At 41.4% G+C, this 22,644-nt stretch overlaps 2 protein-coding genes across 19 annotated transcripts in view; one reads left to right on the top strand and one right to left on the bottom strand.

Annotated features, from left to right (window-relative positions):
• ncoa3 (nuclear receptor coactivator 3) overlaps positions 1-3,737 on the bottom strand; it is a 37,023-nt gene extending 33,286 nt beyond the window's left edge. For 5 of the 6 annotated variants that reach the window (XM_085776247.1, XM_085776250.1, XM_085776252.1 and 2 more), the window contains exon 1: positions 3,605-3,737. The gene's annotated coding sequence lies outside the window, so the exon portion shown is untranslated. The remainder of the gene's footprint in view (positions 1-3,604) is intronic. The other variant, XM_085776248.1, reaches the window with a different exon arrangement.
• Positions 3,738-5,970: 2,233 nt separating this feature from the next.
• Positions 5,971-22,627, top strand: zmynd8 (zinc finger, MYND-type containing 8). Of its 13 annotated transcripts, XM_085776234.1 has the most exons (22): positions 8,791-8,878; positions 9,742-9,863; positions 12,958-13,019; positions 13,178-13,329; positions 14,962-15,183; positions 15,333-15,446; positions 15,906-15,971; positions 16,168-16,260; positions 16,361-16,448; positions 16,683-16,738; positions 16,854-16,931; positions 17,051-17,166; positions 17,260-17,759; positions 17,848-17,982; positions 18,165-18,320; positions 18,515-19,048; positions 19,182-19,706; positions 20,352-20,548; positions 20,777-20,857; positions 21,305-21,383; positions 21,474-21,713; positions 21,901-22,627. In XM_085776234.1, the coding sequence occupies exons 3-22, from the start codon at positions 12,995-12,997 to the stop codon at positions 22,074-22,076; spliced, it is 3,633 nt and encodes a 1,210-aa protein (XP_085632360.1). In that variant the 5' UTR covers positions 8,791-8,878; positions 9,742-9,863; positions 12,958-12,994; the 3' UTR covers positions 22,077-22,627. The 13 variants fall into 13 exon arrangements, with proteins under 13 accessions (XP_085632357.1, XP_085632355.1, XP_085632359.1 ...); XM_085776231.1 differs by lacking the exons at positions 8,791-8,878; positions 9,742-9,863 and adding an exon at positions 5,971-6,122 and having other exon boundaries at positions 15,040-15,183; XM_085776229.1 differs by lacking the exons at positions 8,791-8,878; positions 9,742-9,863 and adding an exon at positions 5,971-6,122.
• The last annotated feature ends 17 nt before the right edge of the window (positions 22,628-22,644 follow it).

Below are 22,644 nucleotides of genomic sequence, written 5' to 3'. Positions count from 1 at the left end.
TGTAGAGAGTAGACTGTTTAATGTCCGGTCCAACTGATCGGGACACTTGTGTTCTGACACACAACTCCTCGGGTAACGTCAAGATAAGTTGCATGTGTGAGAGCAGCTTAAGCCTGCACTCCTTGTACTACTGCCTGACAAAAAGGTACTAAGACCAAGGGGTCATATTTCAATTAGGTAAAACAATCAGGTTGTCCTTTGAACTCTACATATCATCGAGGGTCCTCTCTCAGAGCAGCTCATCTGCGCGGCTATTAATCTTAAAATTTGAATAGATACCATATGAACGATTGGCAGCTGCTAGAAACAAAACTTGTTATCTCTGTCTCTCTGTCTCACTTAAGGCACACAGACTGACGAAACACTAAAGGAATGCCATCTATTCAGCCATCAGTAACGCAAAAATGCAGCTTGACAAAGACTGACTAGAGACAGTTATCAAAAGTGGCTCTGCCACACAAAGGAGGCAAGCTCTCTGCTTATTCTTCCTCTCTGTCTCATACCAGTCAGTATTTAGAAGTAATTTTTAACACTGAGCCTAATTTGCAAAGCATATCTTTTTAATTAAGTGTACTAACACCAGAAAGTGGAGTTTGGACCTACTGTGCTTCCATATACATCTACAACAATACATATAGTGTTTACAAGACTGTGAGATGGAGAGACTGTGGCCAACTTTATCAAGTATCTAGGCTACATATCATTGAATAACTTCTTTGATCAGTCACTTCTAGTGTGTTACAAGACTCATTATCTGACATTCCCCCTCCTTAGATTTATTTAAATCTGTTTGATAACCATCTCACAAAGAATATGACAAGATGTGATTGCCAACATATTCAACATTTAATATAATGCTTAGAGTATTAGCTAAATGTTAGTATAATGCCACTAAATTTATGCTCATTTGATTATCAATCAGGGAATCTAACCACAGAGAGACTTCTCCCAGTCCCCCACAAAAAAAGTGATAAATTAATGAATTATTGAGAGCACAGGGGCCGGCAGACAAAGAACGAAAGCCATGCATCCCAGTCACTTCTTCACCCCATCTGCAGTCAAAGAATCCCCCCAAAGATTGATTCATTGTTAACGTCGGCTGACACCCTGTGTGAGGGAGAAAGAAAGTGGTAGATAAAGGGACAGAGAATGGGGGACAGGGGGCTCCATTTGCCAAGAATATGAGCAGAAGCAGCTCATTGGACAGGTTCCCACAGTGGTCATTCTGCCACTTACAAAAATACCACATACGTGGGCTTGAGTAATGGCATTCCATCAGACTCAAAATAAAGACAAGTTAGCTCATCTGACGGCTGAAGCCTGCCTGCAGCACTATTCTCCCAGCTACACGCCATTTACATAATGGTCGAAAGTTTCATAACATTTCATTTCTCTAACTGTCATTTAAATTCAATAAACAATTCAATATTATAAAAAAGAAGGAATCTAAAGGTTCTATTATTATTATAGAACGTTTTGTAATAATGCTGCTATAGAAATTTCAACAAATGTGATGCACTTGCAGTAGTACCACCTTCTGTCCAGTTCATCAGTCTGGAGACTGTGCTGCTCTCCCGTCATGTCTACATTTTTCCTATAATGGTTTTCTAGTTGTAGGATCTTGCCTTGCCCTTTTTCTCATCACTCTGATAGCAAAACATATCAGTATACTGTAGAACAGTGCTGTCCTAATAATGAATCAGAGCGTGTTATAACACAGCTTGTCCCATCTATGGCCATGGCTGCAAAAGTTGGTACACCTGTAGGAATTGTTTGCATGAACTTTCAAGACTTCATTTGCTTCCATTGCTGCAGAAAGTCTGAGTTCACTAACTTCTTAATCCTTGGAAAGGGCCTTAAAAAAGGAATTTAATTGACAGTTTTTGGTGTCCTAAATTGTTTTACAGCTCACCTGCGTAGATTTGAGCATCACACATCCTAATAAACAAATGGAAAAATGTGGGTGTGCAAAAACTTTTGACCAGCACTGTAAATTAATTGGCTATAAGAGAAACCAAAGCCCATTTAATAGGTGTCCTGCATTAAATCAATGAGGAGGAATATTCTTCCTAATGAGGCTAAAATAATTACAAGGACAAAAATACCATATGATTTCAGAAACTCTCACATGGAAATGAGCACTGAGCTGTAAATGCCTGCAAGTATTGGCAGGGATGGCCCCAGGCGAAGAGAGCGACAGCACACCTAGACCTCAACCGTTTCAGTGGAATGACTAACCTCGCTCCTCATTGTCTGCCTACACATGACCATGCGCTCAAAGAATGTCCTTCTACCACCTCCAAATCTGAGTGCTCAGCATGCACATTGAGAAGCAAGAGAGAAAGCAAACCTGGACTCTACCTGAACCCTACCAGCGTTCAACCCTCCGCTGCACTGAAACACATTCATCTCCTGCCACTAGTCTGCCTGCCTCTCTCAAACACACACACACACTCACACTCACACACACCTAAATATGATTTATCAGCAGTGAAAACCAACGTTCATCACAGTGTGATGGCCCATTTTACCAACCATTACAATCATGGATACATAATCTCTCTACAGCTATGCAAATAAATAACAGATGCTGTGGATTTTCCAGGGCAGCCACGTTGAGCTTCAAGTTTGATTGTCAGCACTGGGGAACTACTGATGAACTGGTAAATACACGGTAGTTTATCATGAGCTGCAACTCATCATAAATTTCCCCCCCATGCACCACGATAGTCTGCTGTGAAAAAGCAGCAGTATCTATAATCCTATACTGTATAACCTAACGCCAGATAAACTGGCCTGCTCCTATCTGTTAACATTGCTGGTGTGACAAATTACACGATAGAAAACTGACGTGTGTAACCCCCCTCTTCTACATTCATCGAGAAGCAATACATTATTTCTTCTTTTTTTTATCTTGATTTTTTTGTTTTCTTCTTTGCTGCACGAAACAACTCATGCAGTGCAACTATAACAACGAGAGGCTGTCTCTTGAACCGAAACTGTGCAAAAGCAAAGTCCAGACCAGTCTTGGTTATTAAAAAGAAAAAGATGTAGTAGTGACACAGTGTCCTCTCCCCAGAGCTGCTGTGCTGTTCAGTTCAGTTGTGTTGTGGACAATGAGCACAACTTAGCGGCGCTTGAGGGATAACATTAACGTTTTTGAAACTCAATCGAGTTCAGCGTCCGTCCACAAACTAGAGAGACTATTGCTGCTGCACCTCAGCGAGTCAGTCGGGGAGCCCGTGCCTCGTAAACTTTGTAGCTGCTAGCGGATAATGGAGACACCAACAAACACCGTAACCGTGTTAAGACTGGAGCACTGTCGCGACAGGGCTGATGGGAATTATCGCGATGGTCACACACACAAAAAAACAAAAACAGAAACATTTTCATAACAAATACAGACACAAGTAGTAAGGTGGTTCGTTGTATCACGGTAGCGTTATAAAACCACAGCCTGCTCGGAAGAAGCGGAGCAACACTACACTACTAACTGCCTCTGAGACGAATTAGCGCGTTCAAACACACAATAGCAGCCGTGTTCAAAAACTCGGTTATAACCAAATCGTAAAGCATTTGCAGTAGCAACAAAAAAAAAACTCACCGGCTTCGACGCTTTCATTGAGTGAAGCAGTTTCTTTTACGCCTCTACAAACTCTCCGCCATCTTCAGCAGGACGGTGTTTGTTTAAATGGGAAACACTCCCAGAGCGGAGGGAGCCAGCTTGTAGCGGAGCGCCGGGGCTTCTGGGTAATGTAGTTGCTTTCCCCCGGCGAGCCACATCAAACTGTTTGACACGTTCTGTAAATGAACTACACGTACACTAATACCCATAGGTGATATGAGTAGCAGTCACTGATATTATTAGAGGAGAGATTTAAAAATGTATTTATAGGCTGGCTATGACTTATCATAACCATGGTGAATCAGGTTGGTATGTTCTTTAGGATTTCTCATTAAAACGACCACATTTTAAATAGTAAAAATATTTTTTTTTTTGCATTACATAAATTATGTTGAAAAGCAGTTTAATTTGATTTAAGAGCAGCATGGACACATTTCATAGGTCCAGACTGATTTTGATATTTTTTTTTAAATGTTGTTTTGTTTTGCTTTGTGCAACTTCTATCAAAGTAGGTACAATGTAGGTTTTCCACTGTTGTTATTCTGGGAGATGTCAAATGTTTAGGTCTATAATGTGGCCTGACATATAGGGCCTACAGGAAAAAACTGACAAAGTAAAGATATTTCACAATCTGCACTGTTGAATAGAATATCCCACCCACTGCATCACATCTGACCTTTTAGTTCCTTGCAATTATACCAATTATAAAGTGCACTAACATATATGCAGAGTGGAGCGTGGAGCCATTTGTGGTGTCTGAACATGTCTGAGGATGGAGGAAACTGTTTCCATGGTGATTTCTCATACACACGAATGCTGAACTTTTGCTACTGTCGAGATGGGTCGGGTCCAGAAGAGATGGAGGGAGAATGGCAGGATACAGGTGAGGAGAGAGAAGAAGATGCAGTGTGCTGGTAAATATTCTTTCTTGCAGAACATAGCTCCCCACACAATCAGCATAAAAAACTTTTATGCAAAACAGAAATCTTCTTGCAGTTTTAGCTAAAGCAGCTGCTGATAAGGCAGTGAGGTTCATTACCACTGTTGGAACATTTTAATCTACTAATGAGCAATTCAAAACATTTAGTTAGTGTTGGCAAGGCATCGTGTATTTCCTTAAGTATTACACAGCTGGCAAACGTGAAAAATAAACGATTCATGCAATTATTCAAAATATTCATCCAAATCCTGATTGCAGATATACTAACCCAGGGTTTTGTATATTTCCTACTAATGGTTGGGAAGTCTTGATATGATTCCATGATGAAATAATCAAATTGTAAATGACCATGTGTGTGTTTTCTGTTTGTGTGTGCCTGTGAAAGAGCCTCAATTCCTTTCCATAGAGACCCAAGGAGGGGCCCCGTGGCCCTCTGTTTGTGCCCCTTCCCCCACAAAACATGGCAAACTGACCTCCCCCCTCAGTAAGTGTGAGACACTTTATCCCATCCCCGCTTGCCCTCTCCACTCTGAAAGGACAGAAGATAACAGTTTGAAAGGACAGGAGATAGCCCCATAATCATTAATGTATTCAGATGGGTTTACCTGCAAACAGCTAGCAGCATGCCTTTCTTTGTCCCAAACACATACCCATCCCCCAAATTCTCACGCTAAAAAAGAAAATAAAACAACAAGATGACAAGATTTTGTTTTGGTCGTTATGAGCTAAAATACAGAGGGACAGAGAACACTTTTCTGAGATTTTATTTTCAAACAGCTTTATACAATTGCATGAGTGACAGGTTAACAAAAGGTGTACAATCCATGATATTGTGTCAAATATTTACAAATTTAAGGTTAAGTGAAGACATAGGCTTACCGATTGATTAACCATCAGTAGTGTTTATTATTATTATTATGGATATTATTAATAATATGAATGTTATTATTAATAATAATATAAAGCAGTTTTACATGTGAAAAATACTGATATAATATTTCTGACTCTAAAACTCTAAAACACAATGAAAAGACACAAGGTTAGGCCTACTCCTATAGTTGTAACTGCATTGTGATTCAGCATATTATCCTTAGAATCTATAATAGGACAGAAACCATAGACATTTCCCTTTTAAAATACCCTGGATGACATGAACTACATTAACACACAACAACAATGTGTAGGCTACATCAGTAAAAGTAGCAGTTACATAAAGCCTATGGTTGATCAAAAACAGTGTAGCCTAGACCAAAGCCTCAAGCCACGGGTATAAACAGAAACTTTGCACAGCTTGGCTTTTCAATGAACAAATAGTGATAAAGCACCACAGCACTGAGGGAAAAAAACAAAAAACAAAAAACAAACCAAAAGCAAGGAAGAAGAGCTAAACAAAAACACATTTACCACTTTGACTGACTGCATGCGCCAGGAGGGTTTTCAAGCAGCTGGCCTGAACAGTGAAAGTCTGACTCGGGCGCCATCTTGGGGAGGTCGCGGGTCGTTACCAGTCGGCGGCCACTGGCAAAGGGGTCACCGTCGCTGTCTGGACACCAAACGGTACAGTGGAGATTGACAAATGTAACACGATATGATTTGGGAAAAATTAGGCCATTTTCATACGTTGTGTCGACAGAGTATTAATGTTATATCGTTAATTCAAGTCAGAAATGAAGCATATGTGTTTTACGACATCGTTATCTTAAGTTATCACTGCCGGGCTAGCTCTTAATTACCTTTAACTTGACTTATTAGCTAGTTAATGTTAACCATAAGCGTGTTATGCAAAGGTCAATTGGTGAGCATTGTGAACATGGCATCGTGCAGGAAACTCAAATTCAAATTCAACAAAATCCATTGAGCTAAAAAAAAAAAATTAGGAAACGTAAGTTAACGTTGCTCCCAGTTTATTTATTCTCAGTAATTTAATCACACGCATTTTAATTGTGCATGTATTTTCATCTAAAGTTACGCTAGCAGTGGAGCTAGATTAGCTAAACCACATAAGGCTAGTAGTTAGCGTCATTATTATTATTATCTGCTCACATTAAGTCGTTATTGACCCACACAAACGACAGCCCACGGAGCTCCTACTTTAAATTTTATTGCTTTAATATCACTTAGCGTCATGGCACCATCTTTATTGAGCTGCCATGTTTCTGTGGGGCCTACAATGTGCGCAAGGATTTACAATGTCTAACCCTAGCAGAGATGTCCAAACAAGGCTGCATAACCAAGGACAGGTTCACTTTTTGTCTGCTGGTTTGTGAAACAAGGCCTTCTTTTAAGACAAGCTTAGTTTTAAGACACGTTTTTCTGGTTGATATCCTATTCTAGCACAGGCTTACCAATTTATCAAAAATGTTGCTTATGCACCTCATCACCTGCTCTAAGGCCCTGAGAAGGTTTTTTTTTTTTTGCCCCTGGGGATCAAAGCAAAATTAGCCATTATCACCAAAAAGTGTCAATTGAATATTTTACCATCAGAAAACCTATTGTAGATCAGCCTAACGCAAACTATGAATATACAACAGAAGAATTTATTTCTGTCTGTTAAGTAAATCAAGCCCAAGTCCAGTTCACAAACCTTTACTATACAGGCTGCGGGGACAATAGATACCAAAAGATAACAATAGCTGTTATCTATGCAATATGCTCATGTGTTCAATATTGCACAGATGGACAAAAACTGGTCAGTTGAAGGCTGCAAAAATGTAGCCTGGTGCGAATAATGTGGACTCTGCTGAGGCAGCAGATGGTAGGGTCAGGGTTTGGCGTCAACATCAATCCCTGGACCCAACCTGCCTTATGCCAACACTTCAGAGTTGTGGTGGCGCTGGTCGTATAGTGGAGGGGGACTGTTTTCTTGGTACACTTTTGGTCCTTTAATGCCAATAAATCATTGTTTGAATGTCACAGACTCCTTGAGTACTGTTGATGACCATGTGCATCACATTACGGCCACGATTTACCATCTAATAATGGCCACATCCAGCATAATAAAGCACTGTGCTACAAAGCAACAGTCCTCTCAAAACAGTTTTATGATTGTGAAAATGAGATCATTGGATGTCAGTGGTGTCCTCAATCACCAGATCTGAATCCATTACAACAACTTTCTATTGTGGCAGAACATGATTGAGAGGCATGACTGTGCAGCGGACAGATATGCAGAAATTAAGTGATGCAATCATGGCACAATGAGAGTCTCAAAGGAAAATTTCCAACATGTTGAGGCGTCCATGCCACCAAGAAAAGAGACTGTTTTGAGAACAAACGCAGACCCTACCCAGTATCGTTATGGTGTTCCCAATAAAGTACTCTGAGTGTGTTTGAAGTGTGTGACAAAAGCCACAGATTATTGACATTTATGAGAAAAAAACAATGTGTCAGCTAACTTTTAAGGGAAAATAATAAGTAGATATGGCGAAAAATTGGGAAATATCAAAAGATATGCAATAAAGAAAAAACAAAGCTGCAAAATTAATGCAGAAATGTACTTACAAAGTAATGTGAGGTTCAGTACATTTTCATGCAAACTATGAAGTCTTGTAAAGATGTTGTTAAATCTCGCTCCATGGTGGAGCAATACAACAACAGAAGCCATTGTTTCTTTAACAGTATACTCTTGGCCTATCTGGAATCACATTGTAAACATGTGATCAAACCAGTTCAAAGGCCAGAGTCAGGCAAATCACTTGACTATGGTTTAGTTTGCTTTTTTTTTTGTAAAACACTGTCATCAAACCTTTAGAGGGCAAAGAAACAGTGCATTGAATTCAGTGACTATTTACTCAGTCAGACTGTTCCTTTTATTTCTTTCCCATGATGATTAGTTTAACTTGAGGGTGGGAACTAGTGAGACAAATTCCTCCATAAGCATACGGCCTCAGGTCTGAGCTTTATGTTCACATCTGCTGGCTACTCCTCATAGTTACACCACAGCCTGTTTCTATAATAGCACGATTATGAAACAAAAAGCTGTATATCGGCCTCTCCATAGCCGATACGTGTACAGTCAGTGCCTGATTATTTTGATCTGGGCCTAGCTCCTCTTGCTCTGAGTGCTGCGTTTCAGCTTGTCTGTGCTGAACAAAAGACAAGCAGCCAGGAAATGCACTGGCCAATCAGCAGCTGCCTTACATTTTGTCTGCACGCGTGGCCACTCTCAGTGTGCCTTCTATCAGAGCAGTGAGTTGGACAGCTTGGAGAGCCGTGGCTATGCTCTGAGCAGGGTGAGGGCTGACAGGGCTGTCCTCCATGTTTTAATAAGCATTGACATATCACACAGAGTTTTTAGCCATGCATCCACAGAGGTAAGCCCTATTTTGATTCTTTCACATATTCTGCTCTGTTGATAAGGCACCAGCCACTGTCTGTGATCCGTGCCTGAGTACTAATACATGTTTGTCTGACAGACTGGGGGAGGGGGAAGAGTATTTGTCACCCCAGAGCATAGAAGTGCAGTCTGAAAAGAGAGCATAGCATGGTACAGTTCAACAGACTGCCTCTGCAAAGTGGGTGGCTGTCTAGACACGTACAATAGCGGGCCACAGGTCAAGTGTAAGGTCACTGTATAGTCACTGAATGCTGACTGAGAAAACATGCTTTGTTTTGTCAAGATTAAAAGAGGACTGAGGTTTTGGAGCTTCCCCTTGGCCTGTGCTGTCAAGATGGCAGGCCTGGTGAGAGATCCAGGCGGGATGGGAGAGACAGGGAGCAGTGCAGAGGGGAGTCCCCAGAGGAATTAACAGATGGTAAACTGACAGCACAGCAAGTTTAATTTAGGCCTCAAACTGGCATGGGAGAGCAAGGCAGCAGGGCATAGATGTTAATTGTTTGCCAGACTAACATGGTGATGAGGGACACTGTAAACTGTCTAGTTGCATAATTTTGTTTCACCTCACCCAAATCTTGTTCCCCTCACCAAAAAAATGCCCCCTTCTTAGGTGGGTGGGAAAAAAAAACATCCTTTTTTACACCCCTAATCCAGTAAGCTGCTCGACAGTTTTCTAAAATGCCAATTATCTACAGACCAAGTATGCCGTAGCAGCTTATTTATCACAGGGTTGGAGGAATTGCCTGAACCTAATGGTGTGCACTGCCTCCCAGTGTTGTTCTCTGCTGCCGAGTGTCAGCCATTTTAGAGAGCTTCCCCTTTCTGTCCCTCTGCTCCAAGCACACTGGGTATTTGTATGTAAGAGAGAAGGAAAGAAGAAGGGAAGGACTTCCTCTGAAAAGGCTCTGCATAGAAACCTCATTTCATCAGAGAGGCTTGAGAACCTGTTTGAAGTCGACAAGGTTTGATTTAATTCTGTTTATATATACTAGTGGTGTTGGTGTTGGTTTTCTGTTTGCATGAATCAGATTAAAATCATTATTTGTTATGACTATTTGTTTCTGACAGACTTTCATTATTGTTATTTTATTCTTGAACATTTGATATATTGTAGATGGAATATGTGAGATTTGTTTTGTCAGTATTAGTGGATGATATCTGACAATGGCTTTGAATTAAATATATCAATGGGAACTATGGCCTGGGCATAATGGTGCACATAATGTTGCTTGACCAGGGTTCAGGAACTGCCTGCAGTCACTGAGACAGCAAATCCCCCCTCACTGTTTTGTGAATGGTGCTTGGTAATGCGTTTAATCCCCTCATTCCACTATGGTGTAGGCACACTTAAATCTGCATTACACCGACACACACAGCCTGTTTAGTTGGTGTCTTGTCTTTAGTATACCCACCAGCTGACCTTGGACTTGCCTTGATTATGTAGTTGGTGAGATTTGTTTCTGTTTTGAAGGATGGGTGGTACTTGATTCTTGTATCTGTGCTTTAAATATCTATTAAATTAAATGGCTGTAGTTGGTCATACAAAAAGATGGAAAGTCGTATTCATTTGCGTTATTCACATTTTTTTTCTAGCTCACAGTTGCTCACACTCAAATCTCTGGGCAGATATTGATTATCAGGCAGTACATGCTGAAAACAGAATTGGACAGAGAGGAAGAGGATTATGCCTTCCACACTGTTTGGGAGGCCTGTGACATTTCCAGCCTTGCCTGTCTTTGTGTCCACTATTAGGGCCCATGCTGCATATCAACATGCTGGCGTACATAATAAGCTGCATGTGGTCCTTTACAGCAGATTTGACTGATGCTGTGTGTACGTGTTGTGTGTGTGCGTGCGGTGCACACAGTGGTCAGAGAGAGAGAGAGAGAAAGAGAGAGAGAGACAGAGAGAGAGAGAGTCTTCAAAATGGACGCCATACACATAGACTGGCTGAGAGCACAGTGAGGGAGGGAATCTGATCCTCTCCCTGTCTCGCCCGTAGAGCTACGTTTTACATGTCTGATAAAAGGCACACAGCTGGTATGTTTCTGTATGGGGTTTTTTACCAGAGTGAAAGACTTGGTTTTCAGTGGGTTTTGTAGCAACAGCGAGGAGCAGTCCTCTCTGCATTGCAGCACTGTGGCTGAGGAGAGCGGGGAGAAGAGAGCCTGTGTGGCACACTGAGGCTGAGCACCCAATCAGGCACCTCCGTGTGGTGCTGGAGCCAATCGGCGGTCTGCAGCCGAGGTTAAAGATTGACAATTGCAGGAGAGAGCAGCAGGGAGAGAAGGCCTTCTGGGAAACCTGGACCCATCTTTTCCCTCATCCCCCAACGCCCTCAATAATTGAAAAAGATTAAAGAATAGGCTGAAGAGTCTGTATGTGAGTAAGGAAAAAGGTATGCTGTTGATTTACCTACATTGAAGCATGAATGTACTGGAAATGGTGGGTGTGGGAAGGGATGTTTTAGCAGGTTACAATAGACTGTATTGTGTGCTCTGTGCTCTTTGATTTTTTAAAAATGTTTGTGTCAGGATGAGCAGGATTGATTTTCCTTCTCGTCCCCTGGTCCACGTCTTTCTCTGTGCCTCTTGTTGCTGTATTTCCTGGCAAGGACAAGACAGGATGTTGCTGGGGTAGATTGTCTGAGGCTGTCCAGACAGGTTAGATGAGGAGGCCAGTAAAGCCATTTCACTGCACTCCTGCCTGTGTCTGCAGATTTGCTGTGTTTCTGCCTGTCATTTCATCCTTATTTACTGGCGGAGGAGGGGAGGGGAGGAGGGGGTGTGTGGGATTTGATGAGCAAAAATAATTGAAATGAAAGCAGCACATTTGTTTTCAGTGTATGACTGTTGTACCACACAGTACTTAAAAAATGATGCTTTGCTCAGGAGTGAGTGAAATGAAAATTGTCATAATTGAAGCCATCTGAACATTGAGGCCGATGCATCTGCTGTGGCGTCAGGGAAAATGGCAACAATAACAGGATCGACAACAGGGCGCCTGCAAACCAAGGTGAATCATGTAGAAGTGATACTGAGGAAAACCTGTTGGGCAGATTATGAATAAAAGGTGGTAAACACAGCACACAGTGGCTCTCATTCAAGGGAACATTTTCCTCCACAGAACTGGGGCTGTGATTATGCAATCCATTTTGATTTACTGTCTCTTAGTATGTGACTTACTCAATCACAATCATTTGAATGTTGTAAAAATAGCAGGACAGTCTTAGTTGTCATGTTGGACGTTCAGACTCTGTAGATTGTGTCAGTGTTTTTATGTTTACTATTTATAGACCTGTGGCCGGTGGAGACAGGAGCCTGCTCTTTATAATCTGAGAATGGCTGCGCATTGAGCTGCTATTGCTCTAGTATTGGTTAACTATTGAGGTTGTGATATTTTTAACAGATGGAATATGCGTATGTGTTGCCTTGATTGTTGATGTGGTTTTCTATGATGTAATTGTTGTATTATGAGTATTTTCAGCCATGATTGTTTTCATGCCGTCTTGTCCTACATTCTCTGCTCTTTTTATATAATTTGTTTGTTGTGAATTGCAACAACAAAAGAGGTTTTGTCAGCTGCAGCGATGTAATCACACTTTAAAAGGCATTTATCAGCACTCCAGGAAATTGTGTTTTAAAGACATTAATATAAACTTTTACAGAAGAGTTATGATGCATCTGTTCCCAGCTGGGTGTCCCATATTTAACCACAATTATATTAGTGTCGAAAGAGTGCCTGTTGGCAAAACTGGCCTTTCTTGTCTGAAACAACTTGGGGAATGTATTAAGGAGTAAATGCGACTAACAACTTGAGAATGTATTAAGGAGTAGATGAGACTGTCTAGCAGGGATGTATTACAGTCTTACAGTCTTAACACTGATCATAATGCGCAGCATTTCAAGGGTGTTTTCATACCTCTACACTTTCAGTGGAACAATATCAAATAACTTGTTTTTACCTAATAATAGACCTTCACTAATATATATTGGACATCTTCTGCTATAGGTTATATTTAAACCAAACCATTGATAATGATCTTTTCTGAATCAGTGTGGCAGAGGAAGAGGGAAAAGAGACGGCAGAAGGAATGGAGATCTCAACACGATCCAAAGGTAACATACCAGACAAGTTTGTTTTCAGATTGGTTGACAATCCTCTGTTTGATTTGTGAAGTGGTTTTATTCTGGTTTCCTGCTGTAAAGAGGCCATGAGTGATCTCTCTCTCTCTCTCTCTCTCTGGTTTGTGTAATCTCTGAGTTTTGTCTGGCAGTTTCAGACACGGCGTCAACAGAGCGCGTGGCCCCAAAACGAAAGATGCCGAGCCCGTCTCACTCGTCAAACGGTCACTCATCTGCTGAAACCTCCCCATGCCCAATGAAAAAGAAGAAGAAACCAGGTGCTGTGAGCAGCAGCAAAGACCAGGTAACAATCAAAGCAAAACTCAACAATCAAGATTTAAACAAAAGGGTCACACCTGCTCCAATCCCAAAAAACAGGATTATAGCTGCGATCACTCTGAGCTGATTGGTATTCATTGTTACACCTTGTAAAACTTTTTTCAATTTTTCATCATCAAGCAGTTGAGCTCATTAATGAGATATGTATAAACCAATATAGAGTTCAAAACAAGGCCATGAAATTGTCAGATGATCAGTAGACTTCAATACAAAGAACATGTTTCGCCTCTTTGCCAACAAGGTAGATGAGGTTTGCATGTGCACTAATATAATCTCCATCTTGGGATACAGCATTTGCATAAGTATTTGTCTGTTCCAGTATCAGGATGACTGATACTATTGATAACACAATCATAATAATCACCTTCTGCGGTGTTGAGTAAGTGGTTGGTTACGATCAGTAAATCATATTCTGTCAAAGGCTTGTATTCATTCATGGTAGGTTCACTGAGCAAGAACACCAGCTGTTGGTGACTGAGCAACTTCACTGTAGCTGACGTTCCTGCAATTAATTTTTTTTAACATTTAAATTGTCAAAGGGGAGATGTGTGTACTCTACATCCTTCTTAAATTACCCCTTCTGCCCTTGACTTTCAACCAGTACTTTACTGCTTGCTCATGGGATGGAGCAGAGTGATATTATATTATATTATTTCTACATCAGTAGCACCATCTGTTCTTTTGTGATACCGATGCAGTGGTGTTTGTCCCTTGTTCCAGAAATTTTAGCTCTGAACTTTTCTTTTTGGTACTTCTATATCTGAAACTCTTTGAATCATACTGTTAATTGCATATCTTTGTTATGAATTTGAATCATCACCCCATCAGGTCCTATGTATTTTAACAGTAGCACAATATACCATAGGTTATCTTGGGGTTCCAGCCTCTATCTGCTCTATTAGATCTAATTGTTGAGGTTTTTGAGGCGCAGTATGCTGTGAATTGTAAAACACTGTTTGACACTTTTAGGTAATATTGTTTGACTGCTGATAACAGAAGTTAATTGATTCAGATTATCACTCACCAATGGCAAATGTTTTTTTGTTTTAGCTATTTTAGTAACATTCTCAGCAATCTAACAGAATGACATAGTCATAACTTTTAACTTGTGTATTTTATGTCAATGCCTTGTTGGCTTTGTGCTTAAAGCAGTTCACAAATGCACACCAGGTAAATGATTTCTGGTATCGTACACTCGGCACATTAGGTTGTCCTTTGTAAATGATGAGCTGCCTGAGCTTCTGTCAGTTTAATCAAAGCTGTTCACATCGTTTACCCTCCTGCACATTGGAGATGGTTGTGTCCTCAATACAGACTGAAATCACAGGACTTAATCATATGACCTAGGATAAATAATATCCAAACTGTCTGTTCTTTCATCACAGAACTGAAAGCAATGTGATGCTGACTCTTAAAGCTCAATGGTTATACTATACCCACAACAGCAGTTGGTGTGTAACCCTTGCACAGTCTATGTTGTGTACCTCTTGACTTTAATGTACCTTTTGTTGATGTTGTGCATGTTTGCTTGGCTTTTCTAATCTCTGGCCTGATTTTGACCTTCCCCAACTTTGTGTTTCTTTTGCCTGCATTCCAGTCAGAACTAAGACATGGTCCCTTTTACTATGTGAAGCAGCCAGCACTCACCACAGACCCTGTTGATGTTGTACCGCAGGACGGCAGGAATGACTTCTACTGCTGGCTGTGCCACCGCGAGGGCCAGGTGCTCTGCTGTGAGCTCTGCCCCAGGGTGTACCATGCCAAGTGCCTCAAACTACCAGCCGAGCCCGAGGGCGACTGGTTCTGTCCGGAGTGTGAGGTACTCACCCAGGACTGTGCATAGTGTGTGGGTGTTGGAACGTACTGTATTTCAAAGCCTGCAGTCAAAACCTATTGTAATATTTGTGTAATTATGGGTTAATGGGATATAATCAACATGTTCAATTGTTTCCTCTCGATGTCTTTTAGAAAATAACAGTTGCCGAGTGCATAGAGACTCAGAGCAAAGCCATGATGATGCTAACTATAGACCAGCTGTCTTATCTACTAAAGTTTGCTCTTCAAAAGATGAAGCAACCAGGTGTAAGTATTCTGGGCCCTCTGTCTTTATAGGAAATTCATGCTACCAAGCTAATTATACAGTATTAGGGCTTTATCACAAATGGGTTATTCTGCTTATTCTCATTTAAATTTCTGCCTTTTCTAATTGGAAAACCTTTATCTTTGAAAATTGGCATGTGATTGTTTCTGGGCAGCCTTGATTTTAAGATTGCTTTTGCAACCAAAAGACACTCCTTTTTTCTTATCATCGTATTCCCATCAGTCGTGCAAGATAATATCTGCACCCTGATGTTTAATCTGTCTACATACAGTATCTGTCCAGCATGATCTATTATCGATTTGCATGTGCAAATTGTGTCTAATAACAGAACTAACAATCACAGTCATTGTGCTATGATGGGCCTGTCATGGCTGGAAACCATGAAGGTAAACATGCTAGCTGGTGGTGAGGATACAGCTGCCCCTCTCACTCTCTTTCAGGATCATCCCCGCTTGTCATCTCGCTCCCCCCATGCAGCTTCCACGCAGAGAAAGACTTTTAATTGGGTAATCAATTACACCACTAACAAGACCCCGTCATGATTTTCTCCTCCACTGGTTTTCCTCCTTTTGTTTGAAGCGGCTTTTAGAGTTTTAAGTAGTAGCATAGTGGTAGCATGTTGATGTGCGGTAGAGGGGAAGGTTGTGAAGCTGGAGACTTTTGTTTGCCCTCACTCTTTTTTCTTTGTACTCAATTTTATAGACTGAACCCTTCCAGAAACCTGTCTCTCTTGAACAACATCCAGATTATGCAGAGTACATTTTTCATCCTATGGACCTTTGCACACTTGAGAAGGTACAACAAATGTTTTTTTTGTTTGTTTTTTTTTGCAACGGTGAATGTAGAAGAATTGTACAATATGATAAATGAGCATCTTTTTATCTTTGCATTACAGAATATCAAAAAGAAAATGTATGGCTGCACAGAGGCCTTCTTGGCTGATGCAAAATGGATTTTGCACAACTGTATTATATACAATGGAGGTATGTTGTATATTCTTAACAGTATACGAAAATAATATTATTAAGCAAAGTGATATATAAATATATAAATTACCACTAATAAGAATATTTTCAAATACTGGTATAGATGAGGATATGTCACATAAATAATTATCATTATAATGCAATTCCACTGAAAGATAATTGGCAATAATGTTGAATTACAACTGTCTAGTCTATATTTGCAGAGTTTAACACAACACGCTCTTGTTTCAGGCAATCACAAACTGACAGCTACAGCTAAAGTCATAGTTAAAATCTGTGAACATGAGGTGAGTCTTTGTCAGTGAAAAGCTTATATCTAAGCCGAGCCCATACTTTATTTATAGTAGTAGAAATGTCTGCTGAAATGCATTTCAAACACATATTTATTCTTTTTTTTTGCAGATGAATGAGATTGAAGTTTGTCCAGAGTGTTATCTATCTGCTTGCCAAAAGAGAGACAACTGGTTTTGTGAGCCTTGTGTAAGCTAGTAGAGTAACTTGAAGTTTCTGTTGATGATTCCGCCAGATTGTTTAGCCATTCAAACATAAATCACTGGAATACATACACTTAGTTCCAGTGTTTTACTGTATGTCTGCAGAGTAACCCACACCCTCTAGTGTGGGCCAAACTGAAAGGATTTCCATTCTGGCCTGCTAAAGCTCTGCGGGACAAAGATGGACAGGTAGACGCTCGCTTCTTTGGTCAACATGACAGGTATCAGCCCTTTGTGCCTCGTTTATTTGGGATCAGTCACACTTTTAAAAAAAAGTTTTTTTAAAGTAACAATTACGATGTGATTTTCTTCAGGGCATGGGTTCCCTTAAACAATTGCTACCTCATGTCCAAAGAGATTCCATTCTCTGTAAAGAAGACCAAAAGCATCTTCAACAGTGCCATGCAAGAGATGGAGGTCTATGTGGAGAACATGAGGAAGAAGTTTGGGGTGTTTAACTATGCCCCCTTCAGGACACCCTACACTCCTGACAACAACTTCCAGATGCTGCTGGATCCCTCCAACCCCTCGTCCACTCCAGTCAAATCGGAGAAACAGGAGAAGATCAAGCTGAGCTTTGATATGACGGCGTCACCCAAGATCCCTTTGGCCAGGACCATGTTGTCTGGGACAGGGGTGGGAGGGGGCTCTGTTGGGCGACGTTTCCCCCTCAGCGACATGCCACGCTCCCCCATGAGCACCAACTCCTCCGCTCATACCGGCTCAGATGGGGAACAGGAGACAGCAGACAAAACGCAGACTAAAGCCTCAAACAGCCAGTACAGCACAGGAGAAGAGTCCATGGACTGTACAGGTATTCTACCAGACACAGTTCAATATAGCAACAAGCATGTGGTGTTAACGGGAGAAAAACTCATTTAAAAGTCAATGTTTCTGAACAGCCTCCCCCGCCCATCCTCGGCCTGGTCCTGCAGGCAGTTCATTGGACAGTCCCAAACCATTCCACTCGCAGGCTCCTGGCCTCTCCAAGCAGGAGAAGACGCCACAGACAGGAAGCATTTTGAACCTGAATCTAGGTGAGATTTCCATCTTATGTACGTAACATGCCTAAAACATCCGTTCTCTGTAAGTTAATGCAGAACACCATCGGACATGATTCACCTAGAAATGATCTATTATAATAATCAAAGAAATAAGATGCAGTATTTCTCTTGTGCACATGTTAGAGTTTGGATTTATGTACGTTGTGTTCTCTCAGACCGGAGCAAAGCAGAAATGGACCTAAAAGAGCTTAGTGAAACAGTCCAGCAGAAGCAAGGAGCCACGCCAGTCCTCACTTCTCCAAAAAGACAGATCAAGAGCCGCTTCCAGCTGAATCTGGACAAAACCATTGAGAGCTGCAAGGCACAGCTGGGTCAGTACAGAAGAAACTGGAAAATAGGAAAAGAAAATAGATCTTTTTAATGTATTTCTCTCCTAATGAAATATATTTTGGACACAATGTGTCTGTTTATGTGATGTGTTTCTTATCATAATAATGAGACTACCTCCAGTTGCACAACATGTTGAATAAACATGTAGCACCCTCCCCTCTCCTCTGCTTTGCAGGTATCGATGAGATCTCTGTGGATGTTTATAAAGGTGTTGAGCATAGTGACTCAGAGGACTCTGATAAATCTGACTCAAGTGACAGTGAGTATGCCAGTGATGACGAGCAAAAGACCAAGGATAGTCAGGACGCAGCACCAAACAATGAAGCCCAGAAGGACCCTCCCAAGACTCAAGTCAAAGACCAAGCTTTACCAAGCCAAGATAAGGAAGGTAAAGCTGATTCACTGATGGAATCTGAGACTGCAGCAGCCGACACTGCTTCAACAGCAACAGATGCTCCAACTAAAGAGAAAATGAGCTCTGATTCAGAAAAAGAGAGCCCAGAGAAGACCAAAGCACCCCCCGCATCACCTGCTGCCAGAGAGAAGTCTCAAGTGAAAGACGAAGCAAAGCAGCCTGTGCCAGTGGAGGACTCTGACTCTGAGAGGGAGCTGGTTATTGACCTCGGGGAGGAACAGGGAGGCAAGGCCATTAGGAGGAGCAAGAAAGAAACCACCAATGTTAAAGAGTCACCTACTGGTAAAACTGAAGGTAAGAGTTGTAATTTTCTCTGCTCATCCCGTGAGAAATAATCAAAAATATAAAGTCACTTTTCAGCATTTGTAATTCAGAAACTTTTAGTACAAATGGAACTGGTGAGTAATGAAGGCAATGTTTCCCTCAGGTAAAGCCCTGACCCCATCCACTGTCCCGTCTCAGAGCAGTGCAGCTCTGTCCACACCCTCCAGTGTTTCCACACAGTCCTCAATGGCCATTCCTGTCCCCATGGTCTCCTTCACTACTCCCTCCCCTGCAACCATAAGCCTCGCAACTGTTTCCAGCGCTACGGCAACAGCCCCCTCTTCCTCCTCCTCCTCCTCCTCTTTGGCCTCCCCAACTCCAGCTTTGAAGAAACAGCGCCCTCTGCTGCCCAGAGAGACGGTGCCGGTGGTGCAGAGAGCCGTGGTGTGGAATCCCACCGCCAAGTTTCAGACTTCCTCTCAGAAGTGGCACATGCAGAAGGTGCAGCGGCAGCAACAGAACCAGCAGCCTGCGGCGACCACCCAGGCTCAGGCGTCGTCACCCAGACAGGGCCAGACTCAGGCGCCGACCCAGACACAGGCTGGGAACGTCTCCACAGCAGTATCCTCATCTTCAGCACAGCAGTCCTCACAAAGCACGCGCTATCAGACCAGACAGGCTGTCAAAGGTACATAACATGGTTTTACTTACAAGTGTCCCTTTACTTAGAGCGTGGGCCATAGTGTGTACAGTATATATGTTGAATAAATCATTAGGTGCATGATTACCAGTTTGTACTCACAGTTACCCTTGTGCATGTGAAATACTTCATCAGTTGGTCTATTATGATGACTTAATGTTGTGGTTGGTGACAAATAAGGGTTGGCAATTCAAAAATATCTTTAAAAAAAGTTTTAAAAGCATCAGATTTAAATGTATATTTTGTATTCATACTGGTTTTATGTCATTTGAAATGACATCTGAACCAGTAAACAGTAAAACTGAATGTCCTGAAAATGTCAAATGGTGTAACCATAAAAGAATGATAAATATTGAATATTTGATCCACCTACAGAGGATTTAAGTGTACCTATGAACTTCTGAAAACATTGAATTTAAATTGCCTTTTTTGCTGTATTTACATTTTAATGCATTTAGGCAACACTGAGCAGGACATGTCCTAAAAACACTGGTTTTCTTCTAAATAATGTGAAAAATGATGTCAAATTTGTCAAGAAACATAGTGTTGCATTGCAAAAATTTGAGTCCAGATTTATTTTCCTGTATAAAGTCAGATTTTGGATTGACCCTAATACCATTATTTTATATCTAGCTGTTCAACAAAAAGACACTCCACTCGGCACATCCACATCCGCTGTCACCCTGGTATCCAGTAGTCCAGCATCTGTCGCCATGGTGGCAGCATCAAGCTTAGGCACAGCTGCTTCATCTTCTCCAGTGGCAACAGACCAGTATATCCCCACTGCTTCGGCGGATGTGGCTGCAGACATCGCCAAGTACACAAATAAAGTTAGTTTACATCTTCCCTGGGTCACTTAATAATGAGCTTTATTATGTTTTATGTTGAAACTCAAGCACTTACAGATCATTTTGTTTTTCTCATTAACTCTGACATGTATTGTGTTAGATTCGTTCCTTGCTTTCAAACTACACATTTTCAGTGCCACACTGAATGAATTTAATTTATGAGTTAAATGAATCTTGTCTATTCATATGGTATGTCGGTCTCTTCCTCAGATAATGGATGCAATCAAAGGTACAATGACCGAAATCTACAACGACCTGTCTAAGAGCACTTCAGGAAATACAATAGCAGAGGTAGGAGTTCACTTTCAGTCTTTCAGACACCAGCCGCTTTTACACAACCTGTTCAAGGCTGCAGTGTTGCACGTTTAATTTGCCTCCCTGTTCTGTATAAAACACCAAATGAGTGCCTTTATGCTGGCAGAGGAGATAATCACAGAGCTGGATTGACATCTATGTAAGAGGGAAAGGGAGCATGGCAGGGCAGACGCCAGCCTGTCGCTTTACACATCCGCCCTCAGATCCAGAACAGTGGCTAGCGATCTAAAAATCACACTCTGAGGGAACATGATGCTGACTTTGTATGGTTTAGTAAAACAAGCAGGGGCATCATGACACAGGGGCTTGTCAATGGCAATATAAACGTGTAAAAGGGCTACAGAGTACAATTCAGGTCAAAGCAGTGGCTATGCATATGAAACCGTTCCTTACCCAGCATGCCATGTGTTTTTTTCCGCACAGATAAGACGACTGAGAATCGAAATAGAAAAATTACAGTGGTTGCATCAACAAGAGCTGTCAGAGATGAAGCACAATCTTGGTGAGACTTGGGGAATGTGGAAAAAATACTTGACATGAAGACCTCATGAGTTCTACTTGGGCTCATTCATGTTCGTGTATTTCAATTTAGAGCTGACAATGGCAGAGATGAGGCAAAGTCTGGAGCAGGAGAGAGAGAGGTTGGTGACGGAGGTGAAGAAGCAGATGGAGCTGGAGAAGCAACAAGCAGTTGACGAGACAAAGAAGAAACAGTGGTGCGCTAACTGCAGGAAAGAGGCCATATTCTACTGCTGCTGGAACACCAGCTACTGCGATTACCCCTGTCAGCAAGCCCACTGGCCAGAGCACATGAAGTCCTGCACGCAGTCAGGTAACAGCACCTGTCATCTCCAACATGCCACCAATGACATTTACACAAACAAGGAAAGTTCTTAACTCTGTCTGGATGTCTCCTCTCCTTAGCTTGCCTGCATTATCACCAGCTATGTTACTGCTGACATTAATCTCTTACATTTTCATAGGTGTAATGCTCCTTTTCACTTTTGTTCTATTTGTAGCCACTGCCCCACAGCAAGAACCTGAGGCTGAGTCAACCGCAGACCTCCCAAACAAAGGGTTAGGTCAGACTAGCAGTGGCCCAAACTCTCTCAGAGACACGCCAGTCTCTGCACCACCAGAGAAAGACTGTGACGTGGAGAAGAGTGCTGACAGTGTTGCTGTCACTTTGTCATAACCCAGTTTACCATACTTGAAAATGTAAATGTATATATTGTTTTTTCACTACAAGCATATGTGCATGTATATTGTTGTGTTCAAGCGGTTATTAAGGGAGCAATCCAAATTATGTTTATTTTTATATTTTTGTTCGCCTTTCAGGGCTCACATACTGCCCCCAGTTCACGTGGTCTTTGAAGCATTTTAAATGTAGAAATGAGACTGGCAGCAGATAGTTAGTAACCACTAGAGGGGGTAGTTTAAAAAATGTATACTGCATATACATGCACTTTGTTGCAGTCTATAAAGCTGTCAGTATAAAGAGCAGTATCTTTAAGAGCATGCTTGAGTGTCGCAAACATACACATAGTGTGAAGGACAACAGTTTAACAGTTTCAAACTGCAAAAATGTAAACCATGTTAATGGACCACCTCAGTTTTAGATTAGAGGACTGTTGACGGAAATGTCTGTAAATTACTTATTTTGTATTCTATGTTAATTTATTTGTTATTCTAATGTTGCCTGCTGTATACTGCAAAGAAAATAACAAATACAAACGTTTTAAATGAGCTGTTTCTATGGATAT

Source organism: Trachurus japonicus, chromosome 5 (assembly GCF_045865225.1).
Source record: "Trachurus japonicus isolate A0001 chromosome 5, Traja_1.0".
NCBI lineage: Eukaryota > Metazoa > Chordata > Actinopteri > Carangiformes > Carangidae > Trachurus > Trachurus japonicus.
This window is presented reverse-complemented; position numbering and strand designations above follow the sequence as displayed.